Raw genomic sequence first — 21,484 nt, 5'->3', positions numbered from 1 at the left:
ATTTACACCCCTCATCCCAATAGTCCTGAAGCTATGACTGGATCAAGCAGCACAAAGTCCAAGGAGGACATTCATGGGGTTGTGTCTATTGAAGTTACTAAGCCTTCAGAAGCCATGGGAGGGGGTGCCTAGATTGAGGGCAGCTCCCCTCTAAGTAAGTGTGATCTTTTAAACCTAAACCTTTTAAGCCTTAACCATTTTTTAAACCTAAATTAGTCTAAAGACAGTAAGATCACATCCTAAATTGTATTCAGGAAAGAAACGTATTCCAAAAACAAAAGAAAAAAAGGTGATGCTGCTGCAGCTCACGGCTACGTAACAAAACTGCCCGCGAGTTCATCTTCTGACACCAGATGGGGCCCGGGTGCAGGGAGACTGGAGGAGGAAGGCCCAGGAAATACACTCTTTGTTTAAGGAAAAAAAAATAGTAACAGCTACTTGTGGAAAGGAAAGACTCAAACCAAGGGGCCAACCTCCACTCTTCACTAGGGCCAGGCCTTCCCACACGCCTGAACTAAGCTGTGCTGCGGCTCCGGCTGCAATGGCACAGTTTGTCCGTCTGTCGGCAGAAAGCCCAGAGCGCTGGGAAAACAAACCGACAACAGGAAAGAAAACATAAGACCAACCCCGATGCAAGATGCCCTGGTGCAGATGGAAGTGAGGGATTAGTTTGCCCTACAAAGAAAATAAAACAGGCTGCAAGATGCAGAAAACCACATTTAGGCTCTATTACATTTACAAATACATACATAAATATATTACATACAACAGCAACTCAAAGAGGAAGCAAGAGAGTCGCAGGGAAGGGAGGTGGCTGGCTGCAGGGCTCCCTGCGCAGACGTTTGGCTGAGCAGTTACTTGTTCTCCTAATAGTTCCAGGAATGGGCATCGGCTCATCTTAGTTAGGGTTTTCCTTTCCGTCTCCCCCCTCCCCGGTCCCGGTCTAGTTTGTCCAGTACGGAGAAGTGCCGTAGGCGGTTTTGGTAGCCTGAGACTTTTGCTGCATGGTGCTTGGCTGATTGCGCTGGCCAGATCCACCCTGGAAATGAGAAAGGAGCACACAGTGAGACGGGAACCCCCAGCGCTGCCTGAGCAGGGGCCTGCACTGGTCGCCTCGGCAGGGAGTAATCCCACCTGCCCCGCTGCTCATCGCAGCCCAGCTGGCATCAGCCCTGGCTACAGCAGCTCTTGGGGAAACAGGTCTGCTTCCCTTTCCGCCCAGCACCTCCCACCAGGGACCACTCCAGGCTTCATCTGAACCCACCAACCGAGCCACAGGGAATCCGACCGGCACCACGGCCAGTGCTGCTATGCGAACGTCAGGGGCAAGGCCCCCAGCCACCTGCTCTGCCCCAGGACAGGACAGCAGTGCTGGCCACCTCCAAGCCCCCTGCAGCCACAGGAAGAACCACTGCTGGCAGTGCCACGTGCTGTGCAGGCCTCAAGGACCAGTCACAACTATCCAGCCACAGCTCAGCAGTCACGGGGCTCTGGGACTGCGCTAGCTGTCAGCCACGGGGCACCAACCCAAGCACAGGGCAGAGCTGCACCAAGCCCATCTCGCAAGCATTGATGCTGCAGTGTGTGTCCCCCCTCCCCCCCCACGATGTTGATTTGCCTCCAAGAAAACAAGCCCCTCAGCCCCTGGCCCCAAGACTTTCACCACCAAATTAAGTGACCTCCAAATAGGAAGGACTCTGCTGGACTGAGCTGAGCTGGGCGTCAGCACGCTGCACCAGGCCAGCTGGAGCACGGGGTGGCTGGGGGTGGATGAATGGGTAGATGGTGCGGAGGCAGCAAAAATGACCCCACCTCCCACCCAGTCACGAGGCTGATGCTTACAGCCAGGTTTGTCCTGAGATTTCTACAGCTGATGCTCCAGTGATGATCCCTGTTGAGCGTCTGCCGAAGTCACGACAAGGACATGGCAGAGGCAGAACGGAGGGGGCAAAGAGCAGCCGCCTAGAGCCCAAATGTTCCACTACTTTAATGGGGAGAGCATCCAATACAAGCTCCCCCGGCTAAGAGGAGAGGTGCAGGGGCTGGTGGGGACAGCCAGTGGCCATAACTGGTCCACAGCAGGGCGCGTATCCAGCTGGCACCTCCCCAGCACTCGCTATGCTATGACCAGGGACAAGACCAGCTGGGCACCCCAAGAGACATGGCCAGTTTCTCTGGCTAATAATCCAGGACGCATGAATTTTAGGAGATTCAAGACCAAGGGAGCTGTGAGGTAGGTGAAGGAGCAGAGACAGGGCAAGCCACAAGCTGAGGGTGGCCAGCACGTTCGGAGAGGGGAGATCTGCTGTTTTCAGCCTGAAGCAAAACAGGGCGTTTCACTGACCGTGAATGGAGGGGAGGGGAAGAGAAATGAATGGGAAACCCCTGTGGGTAGCCTCATATTGTGGCTCCTCACATTTCTTTTACAGTCACCAACCAATGATCAACCAACCACAATCATAAATCTCAGAGATCATTACATCAAGGTGCCCTGGTAAGGGACAAGCCAATCTCTGGCTCCACAAGCTGCCTCTCCAAGCACCAAGGAAAATCGCCAGGGCAGCTCAGTCTGTGCTCGTCATCGAGACACTTGGGTGGGGGCAGGGGCTCTTCCACTTACCTGCCCATCTTGCTGAAGGTGGTGATGCAGCATCTGGGAGTGAGGCTGCTGATGTGCAGGTAGGATATGGAGGAAGGGGGCTGGCGCGTAGCCGGGGGCCGCGCCAGGGTTCAGGGGCCCGGTGGATCCGAGAGCAGACGGCAGGTTGAAAGGCGGCGGGGTGCCGGGGTGGAATCCCTGCTTGTCAAACGTCTGCAGGGAAGCAACAGGCAAGCGGTGAGAGACTCTCGCAAGCGCCCTGGGGTGACCAAACAAGAACAAGAGTGGCCTGAACACAGATAACCGGAACCTGGCCCCAACCCCGGAAGCAAAGCAACCCTGGTCCAATGCATGCAAGCACTTCGGCTCGGCACCTTCCCCCCCTTCCCCGACATCCTGCGGCTGGCTGGCTGCTAGCAGCCGATTGAGCAGGCCAATGGCCCGGTGATCCCCTGTCCCCTCTATTCATCTGTCCCTAGACTGCTGAGCTGCTCAGAGCAGGGGCAGGTGGCCAGCAAGCCCCTAGTGCCTGGTAGGTGCCTAACCCAGACATGGGCTGCTCCGTAAACAGGCAAGAGACGGCACTTGCCCAAGAGGTGCAGGAGCAGATCCGTTAGGCAGAACCACACCTAGGCTGATCCCCGCTGCCACATACACTCACGGCAGGGCCAGAAAGACCATCGTTAGCAGGAGGGATCACAGCAGATGAGGGCTAGAAGAGACCACGTACACACCTAGTCCAGCCGCCTGCTCCTGGCAGATGCTACACCTATCAAGCGTCTGTAACCTGTTCCTGAACAGATGCAGGGACTGGGATCTCACAGCCTCCCTAGGTTGCCTGTTCCACTGCCGAACCGCCCTTAGAGTGAAGTTCTTCCTAGTCTGCAACCTAAGCATCCTGGGCTGCAGTTTGAGGCCCTTGCCCCAAGTCCTGTGCCCCACAGCCAGAGTGAACCAGGATGGGGTGCTGGTATTTAACTCCACACAGGCCACAGCTTTGCACAGGGCTTTTGGCTCCCAACAAAACTGGGAGGCTCGACTTGCTGCCAACCAGCACAGGAGACAATGCTGCTTGGCAGTCAATAGGATGTGTGAAGGCCCTAAGGGAACGGAGGGAGTCAGGAGCGCTTGTCCTGAGCATGTCTAGAGGAGCTCGCATCCTCATAACCCAGCTTCTCTTCAGGCAGCGTCACAGCCCTGTGTTTCAGACACAGCAGCCCCAAGCCGCTGGCCCTACCACATGTTAATCACCTCACCCGGCTAGAGCAGAAGGGAGACCAGGATGCAGCAAACAGCTTCTGTGCTAACTGCTCCTGCCACGAACCAAGCTGGCAAAGGCAGCCTGGGGGCAGGGAGGAGGAAAAGGAGCAGTGGGGTTGCAAGAGGCCTGAAATTCCCGAGAACCAAACTGGGCGGGAGAAATGCCAGAGCCTGATATTGCCCCAGCTGAGCGGGACGGAAATCACCCCCCAGCTGCCAAGAGGCTCCCTGACAGGGAAGAGTCCTGCTGAAATGACATTAGCCAGTGAGCGGATGGCCTCGCCTGCAGGCACAGGAAGGAGGAGAGCACGGTAATGCTTCCTGGGCTGAGGGAGCCCCCGTTCCTCACCTGGGTCTTGTTATAGACTGAGCCACTGATATCAGGCACACCTGTGTTACTTGAGGTCACAGAAACACCTGGAAAACAAAAAGCCATTGACAATGAAAGAGCCAAAGGCAGCCCAACCTGAACCCTTTGTTTTCCTTGCTCTTGGCATCTTGGCTGTTCCCTGCGTCCTCTGCGCGCACCACGTGCTTGGTCTCCTGGCTGAGTTAAGCCGCTCCCTCCTGCCCCACCAGACTCCCTGTATCAGGAATCCAATCCGACCTGCCTACTTCGAGTGCCCCTTTTCCAGGCGGGTGCCAGTGCACAGGTGTGAGATACCAAGTCCATCGCATGCAAGCGAGGACACCACCACTCCTTTGGGTGTCACCGAGGTGCACTGATCACCTGTTTGGATCAGAGGAGTCGGCCTCCCCCCCGGGTAAGGGAGCGCACCAAGCAGCACTGCTGTAACTGAGAACCTCCCAGGTGTGCATCAAGTGACATGACTAAGGCCTGGCTCATCCCTTCCCTGGGGGAGGTGGGCATGCAGAGGAGGAGCATCCTCTAGTAGGGGATTCGGGAGCATTATCAGATACTCTGTACCGGGCAGCAGAGGCAGAGAAAAGCCACAGTGGGAGACAGTGAGTCTGGGCCAGTCGAGTGCACTGCGGTCTCAGAGGGGCTCGCCCATTGTGGCTGGGGCAACTCCCGTGAGAGGCTCCAAACCGAAGCAGGCGCCAAGCTGGCCAGTCATTCCTAGTCCCAACTAGATTCAGGCCTCAAAGTGACAGCAGGCTCACGTATGTACCAAACAAGAACTGAGGCATCTCTGACCACAGAGAAAAGATGGGGCTTGCAGTGCACTGGGAGGTGCATCTCTGCACAGTCTGCAGAGCACAAGACACAGTGGTTCTGATGGAACTCAGCAAGACTTTTCTGCTGGTATTTGCTTGGGCCACAGCTGCATCAGCTGGTGCTATGTGGGTCAGTGGGCATTTCTTAGGTGGTACCAGCAACATCTGCAGAATTCAAGCGTTTATACTGACCACACTGGTTTTCTAGCCCTTATGGCTGCAAAGAAATCACTACCCAGGCACAAATGGAAGCACTGAGTTAGGATCTGCGGACAGCCTACAATAGCTCAGAACTGCTCCGCTCACCTAACTGGCTGTTAATTAAGGAGCCTGGCCACAAATTCCAGCAACTTTCTTTATGTAACTGATGACCATTTCAGCGAGGACATCCAGCTGCGCTGGGATTGTGGGCATAGCGTTAGCACAGGACGACTACTCCCCCACCAATTTGGAACTTAAGCTTCGAGCTTCCCCGAGGTGCCACTGTGAACAAGCCGGACTTGAGTCAAGTCCTCGCACAGTTTCAGCCACTCGGTCTGGACACAACATGGGAGTGGGAACACTGGAAGCACTTTGGACACGGGAGATAGAGGGACAGCTTAGTGCATGCTCCAGTTTAAGGCTGGTTGCTGTGCTGGCTTCCCAACACTGGAGATACTGTTCTGCTAAGCCCTCATATCCTAGGTGCTCACAAACACAGCAAATTCCTTCAGTGGTTACCTTTCCCAGGTCCAGTGCCAGCAGATTTGTTTTGTGCTTGAGATGACCCACTGTAGCCTCCTTTGCTGTAATCTCCAGCTGCCGTTCCCTGTGTTAAGTCATCATAGCCTGCCAACGCAGACAAGGCAGCATGTTACTGTGTGCTGGCTGCACTGCTGGCCTTGAACTCGGCAGCACAGATAGTGAAGAAACCTCACCTGCTCCATAACCATGCTGTCCATAACCACTCGCCTGCTGAAAGGGAGTGGAAGCAGTGTTCAGACTGACGCCATGCTGCTTAGCTGATGCTGGAGGTACCTGCAGACCAAGGGAAGCAGCAAAAGGCATTTTCAATTAGAGAGCAAGTACATAGCTGGCTTCCACTGGTGTCTGGCTGGGGAAGCGCCCCGTGACTGCTTCCAGCAGCTAGCAGAACCTCAGAGCTGTGAAATGGAGGGCCTGGCAGCATAAGGGAACCAAGGATTGCTCCCACACCTCTCAGAGCTTTGAGAGTTACTGCTGCATGTGTAGGACAGAGCCAGGACCCACAAATTTGACCCCCGCCCAGCCAGACAACCTTTGGCAAGCTACTCAGAGCCTCTCTGCTCTGCGTTCCCCAGCGCAAGATGAGGACCATGCCCTCTGCAATCACACCAGCTTTGCTTGGCAACTGCAATGTGATGTTGCCAAGGGGGTGTTTCACACATATATACAAAGCCCCGAGCAACCAAAGAATCCCTTGATGAATCTGGCCACAACAACAGAGGAGTCAGTATCACCCAGGCATGTTTTTGGGATTGTGGCCCCTGTGCTCGGGGAGCCTGGCTATCGCTTGAGGTTAACTCTAGACTGGAAAGAGCCTCCCCAAGCCACCATGCTTCCAAAATATTCAAGTAAAGCCCAGATTCATGCCCAATACAGACCCCCCCATTCACACACGTGCCTGGAACACCTCCTCCTGTTCCTGAGCACCTTAACATCTGCTCTGCCACTGCCTATCCCCTTAACCCAGTGGAGGCCAAATCTTTTTGACAGACATACTGCAAATTGAGCCACCCACCCTTCCCAAGCATCACTCCCACTCCCTGGCTGCTCTGCTTTCTGCTCCCTCCCCCATCTGCCACATGCCCCACACACAGGCTGCCAATGCTATCTGCACACGTGCCAAGGGTTGGCCACCTCTGCCTCGCCCCATTTCCCAGCCACCCACCTCTCCCCAACCAGCTCCTAGCAGCAGGGGCTGCAGTCATAATACTGGCTTCAAAACTTGTGATATGCAGTGAGCCCCCACCCACTGTAATTCCTTCAGCTCCCACAGATTAGCTACCCGTGTCCTGCAGCTTTGTATCACTTCAAACAGGGGCGTCCAACTCGCCCGGCCCAACGGGCTAGATGAGAGACAGGGCCGGCCCGACTCCAAACCAGACTGGGCCCTATGTGTTGATTTAGTGTACAGGGCTGGTCCCATGTGGGCGCTGCACGCAGCATGCACCTTAGACCAGCCACGAGTGCTGCTTGGATCCAACATGTGGGACTGGCACGCCCCATGCAACGTGCACCTCAGACCAGCCCCATGCTGCATGCAGCATACACTCCAAATCTGCCTCGCGCACTAGGTGTGGTGGCTGGGCTCACCATATGGTGCATTCGTGACATTAGAAACCCAGCCCTTTAAAATCTCCTCCTGTCTTCTAGAAACAGTCTCCTCTCACACATCCAGCCTGGCAGGAGAGGGGCAGCTTTCAAGGGCCAGGACTAAAATGACAATGATGGGGTGGAAAGTAACCTGTTTAAATTCGCTGATGACACCAAAATTTGGGGGGAGGTGAGCACACTAGCAGGGAGTGAGAGATTGCAGAAGGATCTGGATAGGTTACAGGGGTGGGCTAACAGGAACAGGATGCGTTTCAATACGGACAAGTGCAGGGTGCTGCACTTGGGCAGTAGGAACCAGCAGCACACTTACACAATGGGGAACTCCCTACTTGAGAGCACGGAGGCAGAAAGAGATCTTGGAGTCATTATTGACTCCAAGATGAACATGGGCCGACAATGCGAGGTCATGGTTGGCAGGGCTAACCGGACCTTGTCGTGCATCCACAGGTGCATCTCGAGTAGAGCCAAGGAGGTGATCCTCCCCCTCTACGCGACGCTGGTCAGGCCACAGCTGGAGTATTGTGTCCAGTTCTGTGCGCCCCATTTCAAGAGGGATGTGGACAACATGGAGAGGGTCCAGAGGAGGGCCACCCGCATGATCCGGGGACAACAGGGCAGACCCTACAGTGAGAGACTGCGGGACCTGAACCTATTCAGCCTCCACAAGAGAAGGCTGAGGGGGGACCTGGTGACCGTCTATAAACTCACTAGGGGGGACCAGAAGGGTTTGGGGGAGACGCTGTTTCCCCTAGCGCCCGCTGGCATAACAAGGAGTAATGGGCACAAGTTGATGGAGAGGAGGTATAGATTGGACATCCGCAAAAACTACTTCACAGTTAGGGCGGCTAGGAGCTGGAACCAACTTCCAAGGGAAGTGGTGCTGGCCCCTACCCTGGGGGTCTTTAAGAAGAGGCTGGATGCCTACCTGGCTGGACTCATTTGAGTCCCATTTTTGTTTTGGGGTTTTTGTTTTTTTTGTTCTCCCGCCCTGGCGGGGGGTCGGGCTAGAAGGTCTACTAGGTCCCTTCCGACCCTAAATCTATGAAATTATGAAACTTTGACAAAGCTAGACAGGCACACCAAGGAGAGCCGGCAGCGTGCGGTTTTGCATCTGCCACTTACAAACATGGTGGGTCCATACTGGAATGCGCTGGGGACTCCGGGCACGCCGGCGTAATAGGGTAACCCAGTGTAGCTGTACCCCGGGGGCAGCGTTGGGTTGAGGAAGGGCTGCTGAGTTGTGTGGTGAGTCTGCGTCTGGTTCTGCTGCGGCTGGGCCAGGGTGGTCGCTGGAGCAGGGGAGGCAGAATCCCCGCGGCCAAATTTCGTTACATCACCTGCAAGAGAAGCCATCGGAAGCTACCATTGGAGAACCTGCTGCCTCCTGGGCAGTCGAGCACCTGGCATAATGCTACCCATGGGCCGGCTTCTCTGACATTCAAGAGGGAGCATGCTCCGAGTGCTGAGAGCGGGGCCTGGGAGTCACGTCCCTGGGCTCTGTCACCAACCCGCTTGTGACCTTTGCCCCAGGATAACTCTCTGCCCTGATGATACAGAGATAAGGATACTTACCTCTTGCCAGGCACCTGAGGGGCTCCAAGGTGTGTTAGACCACTGCCATTAAAAGATGCTAAAAAGCGGAAGCGCTGTGAGTAGCCAAACAGCGAATGGCTCACTGGGTTAAAAAGTGAACTGGGTTAGCTAAGCCTCAGGCCTGAGGGAGTTAGGGCTTCTGCAGTGACTGGCATGTTTTTGTCAAAGTCTACTTATTTGCCAAGCATGACCGAGTAGGTCTCTGGTTCCTCACACCTCCAGGGGTCTGGAGACAACAGGTGAAGGCCAGGGGAGCAAGGCTTGCATCTGGAGCCACCTTATTGAAGAAGTAGGAAGGGAAATGTGGTTATCAGCCCACCAACAGCCTCCTGGTTGCACAGGGGAATCCAAGCAGGAGTCCCGCATACACTGGCTTTCTGGAAGAGCCTACCGAGAAGCATGCAGAGACCAAATGAACGTGCCTCATTCCTCCTCTGCCTGGCTGCCCGCAAGTGGCATTTAAGGCCTGAGAGGAACTTGACTTGGAAGGGGCAATGCAAGGCTCCCAATACTCAGGTCAAAGATTTCCCATCACAACATGATGGCAGTCTGCAAACTGCAGACTGACAATACTAGCATCATGATTGTGTGTGGGCCTGGACCTGGGGAGGTGAAGGGTAAGGGTGATGTTCTCCAGCAGCACAACGTGACTTGTTTTCTGTGCACACCACAGGCGGAAGAGGTTGAGTGAAGCCTACAGGCTCTGCCATAATACAAAACGACAATAATGTAACAGGTGAGAAAGGTCAAAAAGGACCCGGCACCTGCACTCGCGTGAAGGAAGCACAGGCTGACTACTAAGAAAAAAAGTTTGAGGGAACTTGCTCCACTTCCTAGAGAGAAACAAGTCCTTGCAGACACTTGGGGATGGGCCAGATGCAGGGAGCTTTGGCATCTCTGCACTGATGGGTTTTGGAACAGGCCTGCTCACATCTTACAAGATAAGATCACTTGCCAGAAGCTAACATGAGCTCCGCACAGCACCTCCTTTGCTCCAGCTAGCTGGGATGGGTGAACTATGCTGCCTGCAGGGAGGAGGTGGTGAAAGCTCCTTCAGTTAACAACAGTGTAACCTACAATAAAAAAATCAACACCTTCGCAATGATTACCCTCCTCTCGAGTTAGCACTGACCTGAGTATGGGTTGTTAGCAAGGCTCCCATCTCTGCCTGTCAAGGTTGCAGGAGCAGGGAATGTAATTCCATAATAATCCTGAGAGAGAGAGAGAGACAGACAGACATTTATTAACACCCAAAGCACCAGCATCGCAGACATGCCAACTTGCAGGCAAAGGTTCGTGAAAGCAGAAGCAGCCGAACAGATTTGGGCTGGGATGAGCCTGTTTGTTTTCTCCTCCCCAGACGCATGCAAAATAAGGGAAGCCTGGGCAGAAATTTAACAGGGAGCCTGGCAGAGCAGGACACAGCGAGAGCCCAGGACTTCCCATTCTCTACATGCTGTTGTTTCCTGGGCATCATTTTGTGCTTTCCCTGCTTTTAAAACAGCTCTTCAGCTGGCAAGAAATGCTGCAGCCCTTTCACATGCAGTCATTGAACAAGTGCCAGTGTAAGATAAGAAACACAACAAATGTGAATACAGGTTGTCAGAGAAAGCTGCCAAGGAGGTACAGTCAAGACGATTCCTCTAGGTTATTTCTGGTACTGTAGCACCCACTATCAGAGCCTCATTGCGTCCGGCGCTGCACAGGCAGAAGGGAAGACGCTTGCTGCTGCATACAGCTTCTAGTCTAGGCTGACATGCCAGGCCAGGACATCAGAACTACAGACAGCCAAGAAGCACTTGGCAAAAGTAACTACACCGGTGAGTTAGAAGGGCAGGGAATAAGCAGACAGGGTAACCATAACCAGCCCACCAGCACCACGGCCTAATGGTCACAGCCACCTACAAAGCTTTTTTGTGCCTCCACGGACAGGGTAGCTTCAACCTGGAAGAACCAAGTCCCTCAGAGCTGCTTCCCAGGGCTTCTGCCTTGGCCACTGCCGCGTGCTGGGGAGTTGCTCCTTCCAGCACGATCCAACGTGCCTTCACGCACACAGCCCAGGACACCACCGAGCTATTTTGCTCTCAAATACCATTTCCTGTCCCTTTAACCCTCCCAAGTCCATCAAGGACTGCTTTGTGGGTCTTTGCCTCTGAATGCACCAGCTTCACAATTTTTCCACGTGCCCCTGCCCCCAAATACACAGCTTGCTCTTTTGCCTGCTGGGAAAGTCTTCTCCTCCACATTGCGAATCGCCCCTCTTCTCACTTGAGTTGGGAGGTGTTATGAACTTGGTCTTATTCGGAAAGCCACTAGCATGCTCTCTTCAGCCTCTTCTGCATCAGTGAGGAAACAAAGGCCGACAGAATTTAACAGAGCCCCAGGGGACCAACTGGAAGCTTCCCTGCATCTTAATACATTGCCATTTATCATTATTCTTTGCTTAGCACCTTCCAGCTACTTCACAATCCCATGCGACAGTATCGTATCTGAGCCAACAGGAATTAAACCCCCACAAACTGCTATCAAATCCTCTGCTGAAATCCTAAGAGCGCCCGTCGTACTGAAGTGATGCTTACCCCGACTGGCTCTCTACAAGCACACGTGTGCACACAAGTCGGGCATGGTTTCAGAAGACAGACATCAAAATAGATATGATCTGAATCTGCGCACTCCAGGCCTTTGGGGAAACAACAACTATGCAGCCACACCTACACAGGGACAACTCCAGGGAATACAGGTGGTGAAAGACTTCAGTCCCAACCCGATGCTCATCAGTGCAACTGAGGGGAAAAAATACCTTCCTCCGTTGTCAGGAAATAAGTCACAGGAGAAGCTGAAAGCAGCCAATTATCCCACAAAGAAAATACCAATTGCTTACAAAGAAAATCCATGTCTGCTCACGCTGGTTTCATAGTTTCTAGGGTCGGAAGGGACCTGAGCAGATCATCTAGTCCGACCCCCTGCCATGGCAGGAAGAGCACTGGGGTCAAATGACCCCAGTAAGGTGGTCATCCAACCTCCTCTTAAAAACCCCCAGGGTGGGAGCCTGCACCACCTCACTTGGAAGCTGGTTCCAGACCCTAGCCGCCCTGACCGTGAAGTAGCGCCTCCTGATGTCCAACTTAAACCTTCCCTCCGCCAGCTTGTGACCATTGTTCCTGGTCACTCCTTGTGGCGCTCGGGGGAACAGGGACTCCCCCAGCGCCTGCTGATCCCCCCTAACCAGTTTATAACAGGCCACAAGATCCCCCCTCAGCCTTCTCTTTTGAAGGCTGAACAGGTTCAGGTCCCGCAACCTTTCCTCATAGGACCTACCCTGCTGTCCCTTGATCATACGAGTGGCCCTCCTCTGGACCCTCTCCATGCTGTCCACATCCCTCTTAAAGTGCGGCGCCCAGAACTGGACGCAGTACTCCAGCTGCGGCCTGACCAGTGCCGCATAGAGGGGGAGGATCACCTCCTTGGACCTGCTCGAGATGCATCTGTGGATGCACGACAAGGTGCAGTTGGCCTTCCTAGCCGCCTCCCCACATTGCCGACTCATGTTCATCTTGGAGTCAATAATGACTCCCAGATCCTTTTCCACCTCCGTGCTGACAAGAGGGGAGTTCCCCAGCCTGTATGTATGGTGCCGATTGTTCCTCCCCAGGTGCATCACCTTACACTTGTCTGTGTTAAACCCCATCCTGTTCTCCTCCGCCCATCCTTGTAACCTATCTAGGTCCAACTGTAGCCTGTTGCTCCCCTCTATTGTGCCCACATCCCCCCACATCTTAGTGTCATCAGCAAACCTGAACAGGGTGCTTTGCACCCCCTCGTCCTCGTGGTATTTTGGGGGAATGTAAAAGGGCATGATGGGCTTCTGACAAGGAGTTTGCTGCATCATAAACAGACCCAAGGAATGGCCACAAAGTGTTAGAGGATGGTTTCAGACTGGATGTAAGGAAGAACTTCTTTCTGGTAAGGGTGACCAGAACCGGAAGGAGACTTCCCGAGGAGGTGGCGCAGCCCCGACCTTGGCAGTCTTCAAGAGGAGACGGGACAGACGCCTGGCTGGGATCATTCGATCTCTGCAGTACTCCTGCCCAGAGCAGGGGGGTTGGACTCGATTTCTCAGGGTCCCTTCCAGCCCCTCATTTCAATGGTTTCTAAGGGTCACACAAAGCTGAAGTAGAGGGCTCGCTAAAGCAGAGCAAAGGCAGCAATGTAGTTACACAAGAAAGTGAGGAACTTGAGGAAGTTAATACTACTGAAGCAATGCAGCACTGCCTCAGCAGGCATGGTCTGATGGGACGACAGTGACTGTATTACAGAACAGTTGGCTATGAACTTAGTCCAACGGTGTCCGACACCACTGCTCATCAATATAATCCAGAGAAACCCCTGGATACATAGGAGTGATGTGAAAGTGGTTGTGGAGAACAGGCACACCTGGCACGACAGGAGCGCTGCAGCAGTCAGGCTTCATGCTCTGCAGTCTTAGGAACGGTCAAGAAAATACAGGAGCTGGGAACTGCCTGCACATCTGCATCAGTGCTGCTGGCCAGGAAGAACAACACTACAGGCCACAACCACTGCCTCAGGGACACGCGTAATAGTTGAGCTCTGGGGGGGGGGAGAAAATGCTTCCCTGCCTCATACGCCTGGTAGCCGCTCACTGTGGAAAGGCTCCTGGAGGATGAAAATGTGCAACAATTTCTACTGCACGGCTCCAGGCATTTAACTGAATAAGTTGCGCCAGCAAAAGCTTCCACCATTGACTCTAATGCACAGGCGGTTGCGCTGCTATAAGAAGTGGGGCCTGTGCTTCACCTACAAATGCACAGACATTTGTCCTACTGAGGGCTGGACTCCCACTTATTCCGCAGATGCTTATTTATCTCACAAACACGCTTTAAAAAAAAAAACCAGGACAGTGGATTAGCCATTTTAATCCAACACTTCATAAACAATTTCATAAGTCTTTTACTTTAAGCTCTTTGCTTCTTGTTCTTGTTCTTCCCGAGGCTTCTCCGGAGGCGGGAGGAGGGGGGCGGGGGATCAGTTTCACTTTTAACATTAGCTCCTTTCACTTTCCTGATCTCATGCAAGTCGCATGCAAACACAAATGCAGAGGGGCAGAATGAAATACCAACAAAAAAAAGTTTGCAGGGACTTTTCTTCTTTACACTATGGAAACAGTAAGTTATTGTTATGAAACATTTTTAAAAGAAAACCTATGCTTTAGGGCACCAGTACCTGACAGTCATCTGGTACCTATAAAGTGAATCCTTCCTTTCTGGTTGACCTCATCCCTTTGTAACACAGGTCTCAGGGTTTCCAAGGACCTTGATGGTCCGGTGGTGGCTTTATAGCTCTTTTGACAGACAGCACCTCCAGCATCAGGACCCCTAACTGCCCTTCATTGCGTGCCCTGGCCATTTTGAAGGGGCCCAGGCCAAGCTGCAGAAGGGATGCTAAGCAAAAGGCCCCAACGCCTGTTTCTGAATACCTGTAGCATAAACCTTTGCTGATGTAACTACTTGCCAGTGACCAAGTTAGTAAAGAAAAATCAAACAATTAAACAAAGCACAAGGCTTTATGAGAAAATAAGGAAACACCATACATTAAATAATCCATATGCACTATATCACAGCTCCATCTTAAAATATCAGCAGCAGTAATCAATGTAACCAAATGTATTAAAAAGTTATTTTGCTATAATAAATATATTTAAGAGGCTTAAATAATCTGTAAAAATAAAAACCGTCAGGAAAAAACCCATAAATAAAAAAAAAACAGCTCAGTGTTAAACCACATTCCACAGTGGGGGAAAAAGGAGATAAAAACCCTCCCTCTTTCTTTCCCAAGGATAGAAGGTATTAATTAGTTACAACTTACAAGTTCACAAAAAAAAATCTGGTTCAGTCCAGTTCCAAAGAAGTTTCAACAAAAAAATAAAAGCAATCAAAAATCATTTATTAAATTATTAAAACCAGCCATCTATAAATACAGGTATTGGCTGGAAGAAAATTTGGAAAACTCAAAAATTAACACCTCCCCACCCCCCCGGTGCCACCCTCCTCCCACGTCTCCAGTCTCCCCAGCCAGGAGAGGACAAAGTCTATGTTGTGGGGTCACAGATAACCACAGAGACTTTGGGGAAAAGTTTTAAAGTGCAAGCAAATAAGAGGTGGGCGGTAAACCTGTTTCTGCCTCTTATGAGTAGCCAACTCACAAGGTTACCTGTAATCTGGTTAGCACACTCTGGAGCAGAGACAACGCCATCTGGGAGGGGACTGTGCCAAGGGCTGTGTCACTTCAGGGCAGGCCCAGGTATCTGAGAAGCACTGAAAAGGACCCTGGCATCCTCCACAAAAAAAAGTGATCACTACAGGATCAACCATTATTTCCACTGAGGGCCTCTTGTACACAGAGCTGCTAAAGCCTAGGATGAGCCAGCCACCTCCTGGATCACTAAGTGGGATTGCATAAACAAAGAGAAATGATTCATGCTGATCGGAGGAACTCAGCCTGGCAGAAGACTGAATGTGAACACTGATCTTCTACCACTTGCAAAACCTAAGCGGTTTTGCATTAGGTACTGCATGGAGCGAGCAAAAGGCAGAGGTGAAGCCCATGGTGTCTCTTGCCATGCTGCAGAGAGATGTCCAAGAACACTGTGGAGGGAACGTGACCATGGTATAAAAGTTCCTGGAGAAATTAAGTTGCCAAGAAGGAAAGTGAAAATGAAAACTGGGAAAATGAAAACAGGGAAATTTTAAATGATGAAAGGAAAAATGGTCCAGCAGATAAATAGAGGGAGATGGAAGGACAGCACAGAAGCCAGCATCAACCAGCAGCAAAGCTGCAAGCACTTCCACACAAGCCATGGCATGCATCTCTATTCAAGCCTGGGGGGGCCTGTGGCAGATCTGCCTGGCGGCACTATTACTGGCTCACGTCACGGCGCTGGACTGCAGCAACTTGAAAGACCTACAAGAAGTGCTTAACAGGAACAGCGTGCAACTGCTGGGACAGGTGGCTGGAGCACTTCCTGAGGAGTGCCTGGAGGACAGGCCCACCTTCCGGTTCCCCGAGAAGGTCCTGCGGTCCAAGGCTCCACATAACGCCTGGATGGCAACCTATGAAATCCTCCAGCAGCTCTTCAGTCTCTTTAAAAGGAATCTCCCCGAAACTGCCTGGGACACGCGCAGCATGGAGAGGTTCCTAAATGCGGTCCATGTCCAGATCAAGCGGCTCGAGACATGCCCGCCTACAAACGGGCTCTATCCAAGAAGCCAAAACAAAGCTATGAAACTGAAGAAATACTTCAGAAACATCCACGATTTTCTCCAAGAGAAGAACTACAGCAAGTGTGCATGGGAGGTGGTCCGAATAGAAGCCAAGACCTGGTTTTACTATCTGGACAAGTTCAGAAACAGGCTGTAAAACTATGCACTGAACATTTCACTGCTTCAGGGCTTTGTGTCAAGCAGAGAAATATGAACAATAAACTACTGACTGGAGCTTGAGCTCCAATGCAGACTTCGGGACTTTCAGCAACTCTGCATACACTTGACTCCATTACTTGCCTGTGCAGGTACTGCACTGACTTGATGAGATCCTGTGGAAGTTATCAGTCCAAAGTGCTCTGAAGATGAAGAGCTACAAGAGTGCTGAACTTTCCTTTATGTTACATGTACAGAATAGTCTTTGCAAGTCAAGAAATGACAGGAATATTTTTCTAAGAGTTATTTATTTATTGTTGGTATTGTTAATATTTATCTTGTTGTTTGTTACAAGTGATCAAATGTATTTATTTATTTAATTTATAACTCTGTTTTCTTAAAGTAAAAGTTTGATTTTACAAAAAAAGTGATGAATTTGATGGACTTAATGCGTTCTGAGCACAACACTCAATTTTTTTGGTAAGTCAGATGTGACAACTGGGTGAAATTTAGCTTACCAACAGAAAGAAATAGGTGCCCTGACTGGGAATGGCAAGGATGAAAAGTATTCACAGAAACTGATGGCAAAACAGGATGATAAAGGAGGGAAATTAGGTGACCAAGGTGTAATAGGTGCACTCAGGGACAGTAATGCCCTAACAGAATAGCTAAATGAATTCTTTGCATTGGTCTTTACCACACAAGATGCTGGGGAAATTCCCATGACAAATCAATCCCTTCTGGTTGATGGGTCGGAAGAACTGGACTGCACTGAAGTGACGGCAGAGGAAGTTTTTAAAACAAATTGACAAACTAAATGCTATTAAGTCAACAGGACCAGATGGCGTTCACCTAAGTTCTGAAGGAATTCAAAGGTGGAACTACAGAGTTGCTGAGCAATAGCATGTAACCTAGCATTACAAACAGCCTCCATGCCAGAGAACAGGTGGGCTGGCAACAGGATCAGAGGTGATCCTGGGAAACAGATCAATGATTCTTACTTCCATCCCTGGCAAATTGGTATAACTACCATCTACACCAAAGGACAAAACCAGCAGTCCCACAGACAAACAAGATCTGCTGGGGAAAAGTCAACATGGTTTTTAAAAAGGGAATTGTGGAATTCTTTGAGGATGTTGAACACGTGAGAAGGGGGATCCAGTTCACAGAGTATATTTGGACTTTCAAAAAGGTCCCCCACCAAAGGCTTAAAAAACCTAAACCTGTGCTGCCACAGGATGGGAGGGAAAATTATTTTGTGGATTGAGAGCTGATTAAAGATAGGAAGCAAAGAGCAGGGCTAAGTGACGATGTTTCAAAATCAAGGGAGGTCAAAAACAGGGTCCTGCAAGGATCTATGCTGAGCCCAATTTTATTTAACATTTGCATCAATGACCTGGACATGGGGGTGCACAGCAAAATCTCCAAGTCTGCAGATGACACCAAAATATTCTGGGTAGTCAAGTCCAAAGCTGATGGGAGACGAGCTGCAGAAAGATCTCACCAAGCTAAGTGAGTGGGCAAAAAAATGCCAGATAAACTTCACTGTTGACAAGTGTAAGGTAATGCACCTGGGGAAAAATAACCTCAAGAGGAGTACACAATGCTGGGTTTCATAGTTGGTAGGGTCAGAAGGGACCTGAGCAGATCATCAAGTCCGACCCCTGCCATGGGTTCTGTACTAGCTGCTCCAATTCAGGAGAGACACCTTGGCTTCACTGTAGACAGTTCTCTAAAAACCTCAGCTGGATGTGCAGTGGCAACCAAGAGTCAATAGACAGCAGGGTATCATTAAGAAGGGAACTGAAAACAAAACAGAGAACATTGTCTTGCCATTATACAAACCCATGGCATACCCAGACCTTGAACAATGTCAGCAGTTCCACTCCCTACATCTCAAAAAGGATGTAGAAAAACTAGAAAAGGCACAGAAAAAGGCAACCAAAATGATCAGAGGCCAGGAGCAGTTCCCATGCCAAGAGACAATAAAGGCTAGGACTTTTCAACTTGGAAAGGAGAATGCTATTGGGGGGGGGGGACATGAGAGAAGCTGTAAAACCATGAAGGGAAGGGTGTAGACCAAGTGAACAGAGAACTGTTGTTCACCAAGTCCCAGAATACTAGACTAAGGGACACCTGCTGAAATGAACAGGTGACAGGCTTAAAACTAACAAGTACATTTTTAACGCAATGTGTAGTGACCTTGTGCAATTCACCACCAAAAGAGGTGAGAGAGGCAGAGAGCAGAGTCAGGTTCAAAAAGGGACTGGATAAATTGTGAGGGGCCAGCGAGGGAGATTATGCTTAGGGGCAATCAACACGGGTTAATTAGAGGAAGGTCCCGTCAGACCAAACTGGTGGCTTTCTATGACTAGGTCACAAAAGCCTTGGATGCAGGTGTTGCGGTGGACGTAGTCTTCCTGGACTTTAGGAAAGCCTTCGACGCTGTCTCTCACCCCATCCTCGTTAAAAAATTAGGTGACTGTGGTGTCGACACCTACACAAATGGGTCGCCAACTGGCTGGAGGGCTGCACCCAGAGAGTGGTGGTGGACAGGTCTTATTCGACCTGGAGGGATGGGGGCAGTGGGGTCCCCCAAGGCTCAGTCCTCTGGCCCGCACTGTTCAACATCTGCATCAGCGACTTGAACAGGGGCGTGAAAAGCATCTTGTTCAAACTCGTGGATGAGACTAAAATGTGGGGAGAAGTGGCCACACCAAAAGGAGGGACAGGCTGCAACTAGACCTAGACAGGTTACAGGGGTGGGCAGATGAGAACAGGATGGGATTCAACACTGACAAGTGCAAGGTGCTGCACCTGGGGAGGAAGAACCAGCACCATACCTACAGGGGGGGAACTCCCTTCTCGTCAGTGCAGAGGCAGAAAAGGATCTTGAAGTCACCATTGATGCCAAGATGAACATGGGCCGCCAACGTAGGGACACAGTCAGGAAGGCCAACTGCACCTTGTCGTGCATCCACAGATGCATCTCGAGCAGGTCCAAGGAGGTGATCCTCCCCCTCTATGTGGCACTGGTCAGGCCGCAGCTGGAGTACTGTGTCCAGTTCTGGGCGCCACACTTCAGAAGGGATGTGGCCAGCATCAAGAGGGTCCAGAGGAGGCCACTCGCATGGTCAGGCGCCAGCAGGGCAGGCCCTACGAAGAGAGGCGATGGGACCTGAACCTGTTCAGCCTCCAGAAGAGAAGGCTGAGGGGGATCTGGTGGCCACCTATAAACTTACCAAGGGAGACCCACAGGCATTGGGAGAGTCCCTGTTCTCCCGAGCACTCCTGGGAGTAACAAGGAATAACGGACATAAGTTGGCTGAGAGTAGATTCAGGCTAGACATCAGGAGGCATGACTTCGCTGTCAGGGCAGCTAGGATCTAGAATTAACTTCCAAGAGAAGTGGTGCTCGCCCCTACCCTGGGGGTCTTCAAAATGAGGCTAGACAGCCACCTAGCCGGGGTCAATTGACCCCAGTATTCTTTCCTGCCCATGGCGGGGGGTCGGGCTAGATGATTTGCTTAGGTCCCTTCTGACCCTACCAACTATGATACTATGAAATTCCTGGATGATAACAATATTAATAGCTATTGAATAGAATTAGGGTTACACCAATATATCGGTTGCCTATTGGATTGGCACCAATAAAAGGAAAATTTACATTATTGGCTATCGGCTTTTTTTTTTTTTTTTTTTTGTCATTGTAGTCAATAACGTTCTCCAGTGATGTCTTCTGGCTGGGGCCCCTGAATACCTGGGTTCCCTCCTGCAAGCTGGGGTGAACCCAGATACACCCCCCCATCCCCTCACCACCACTACTACTGTCAGATTTAGGATACTCATCAGTGATCACTGACCTGCATGAGGCAGGACATCACACCACATCCATGAACTTTACTACCTCCATTCTGTAACCAGATCAGTTTCTTCCCATTACTGCTACTGGAGACAGTCTTACAAAGGTTCTCCAGACCAGGGAGCCCATTTCTTTGGAGCGTTTGCATGCCATCTTGTTGGTTCCCTGGCCCCATGTGTGTCATGTAGGTAAAACGCAGAGCTGTTCATACTCGTTTTTCTGCAGATGCAAGTCTCTCAGACAGCAAGCCCACCTGGCATACCCAGCAGTAGACTAGGACAGGGCAGGGAGGAAAGGTGGGGGGGGTGGCACTCTACATTAAGGAAGAATAAACATCCTTGTCAATTAGCACAGAGTCAGAGGGGCACTCTGAAGTGCTTTGGGTTAGAATACAGGGCAGTCGGGGGGAAAGATTTAACAGTGGGGGTTGACTACAGACCCCCCGACCATGGGGAAGAGCTAGACCAGGAATTCTTAAGTCAGCTCACGGAGGCAGCTAGGTCAAATGACGTGGTCATCATGGGGGACCTGAACTTTCCAGACATCTGCTGGGAACAGCAGTCAGCCAGGTCTGACCGCTCACATAAGTTCCTAGCCCAAATGCAGGACCTCCATCTAACCCAGGAGGTGCACAGCCCCACCAGGGGAGACGCCTTGTTGGACCTGGTGCTGGCCACAGGTGACGACCTGGTGCAGGGGCTGTGGGTGCTCAACCACCTGGGCGACAGCAATCATCGCCTGCTGGGATTCACCATCCAGTGCAAGGTGGCAAAGGCCGGCAGCAAGGCAGCAGCCCTGGACTTCAGGAGGGTGGACATCAATGAGCTAAGGAGAATAGTCAGAGAGGCACTGAGGTCCAGGAGGGGAGGGGAGTCGGTGTCCAAGGAGAGTGGTCGCTCCTTAAGAAGACAATCCTCCAAGCCCAAATGGAGGTAATCCCAACACGGATCAAAGGGGGCAGGAGGGCGCAAAAGCCCCCATGGCTCACCAAAAGCGTCTGGGAACAGCCACCCCCCTCTGGCCCCCGTTAAACCCCAAGGGAGGCACACCTAGGCCAAGCGTCAGGGAGGATCTAGTCAGGGAATGTCTGGAGGGACTGGATGTATTCAAATCAGCCGGTCCAGACGATCTCCAACCTTGAGTACTGGGGGAATTGGCTGAGGTCATTGCGGGACCCCTGGCACGACTGTACGAGTACTTCTG

General features: G+C 51.6%; 2 protein-coding genes and 1 long non-coding RNA gene across 12 annotated transcripts in view; 1 reads left to right on the top strand and 2 right to left on the bottom strand.

Moving 5' to 3' along the window:
- Positions 1-704: 704 nt before the first annotated feature.
- Positions 705-21,484, bottom strand: part of UBAP2 (ubiquitin associated protein 2) — a 149,467-nt gene continuing 128,687 nt past the window's right edge. For 8 of the 10 annotated variants that reach the window (XM_019518081.1, XM_019518078.1, XM_019518075.1 and 5 more), the window contains 7 exons: positions 10,119-10,197; positions 8,516-8,730; positions 5,956-6,055; positions 5,759-5,866; positions 4,209-4,276; positions 2,621-2,812; positions 705-1,039 (listed from right to left, as the gene is read on the bottom strand). In XM_019518081.1, coding sequence (XP_019373626.1) covers positions 944-1,039; positions 2,621-2,812; positions 4,209-4,276; positions 5,759-5,866; positions 5,956-6,055; positions 8,516-8,730; positions 10,119-10,197 — 858 coding nt within the window. In that variant the 3' untranslated portion in view covers positions 705-943. Of the gene's footprint in view, positions 1,040-2,620; positions 2,859-4,208; positions 4,277-5,758; positions 5,867-5,955; positions 6,056-8,515; positions 8,731-10,118; positions 10,198-21,484 lie in introns of those variants that run through there. The other 2 variants (XM_019518080.1, XM_019518084.1) reach the window with 2 other exon arrangements.
- Positions 14,074-21,484, bottom strand: part of LOC109297977 — a 13,617-nt gene continuing 6,206 nt past the window's right edge. Inside the window, exons 2-3 of the long non-coding RNA XR_002097478.1 lie at positions 19,278-19,280; positions 14,074-14,480 (exon numbers count right to left, since the gene is read on the bottom strand). This is a non-coding gene — a long non-coding RNA (uncharacterized LOC109297977). The remainder of the gene's footprint in view (positions 14,481-19,277; positions 19,281-21,484) is intronic.
- Positions 14,779-18,026, top strand: LOC109297976 (interferon type B-like). Its single transcript, XM_019518087.1, has one exon. The coding sequence runs from the start codon at positions 15,860-15,862 to the stop codon at positions 16,418-16,420; it is 561 nt and encodes a 186-aa protein (XP_019373632.1). The 5' UTR covers positions 14,779-15,859; the 3' UTR covers positions 16,421-18,026.

Source organism: Gavialis gangeticus, unplaced genomic scaffold (genome assembly GCF_001723915.1).
Source record: "Gavialis gangeticus isolate Ggan-Ray unplaced genomic scaffold, GavGan_comp1, whole genome shotgun sequence".
NCBI classification, from domain to species: Eukaryota; Metazoa; Chordata; order Crocodylia; family Gavialidae; genus Gavialis; species Gavialis gangeticus.
Note: the sequence above shows the minus strand (reverse complement) of the source record. Positions and strands in the feature narration are given on the sequence as shown.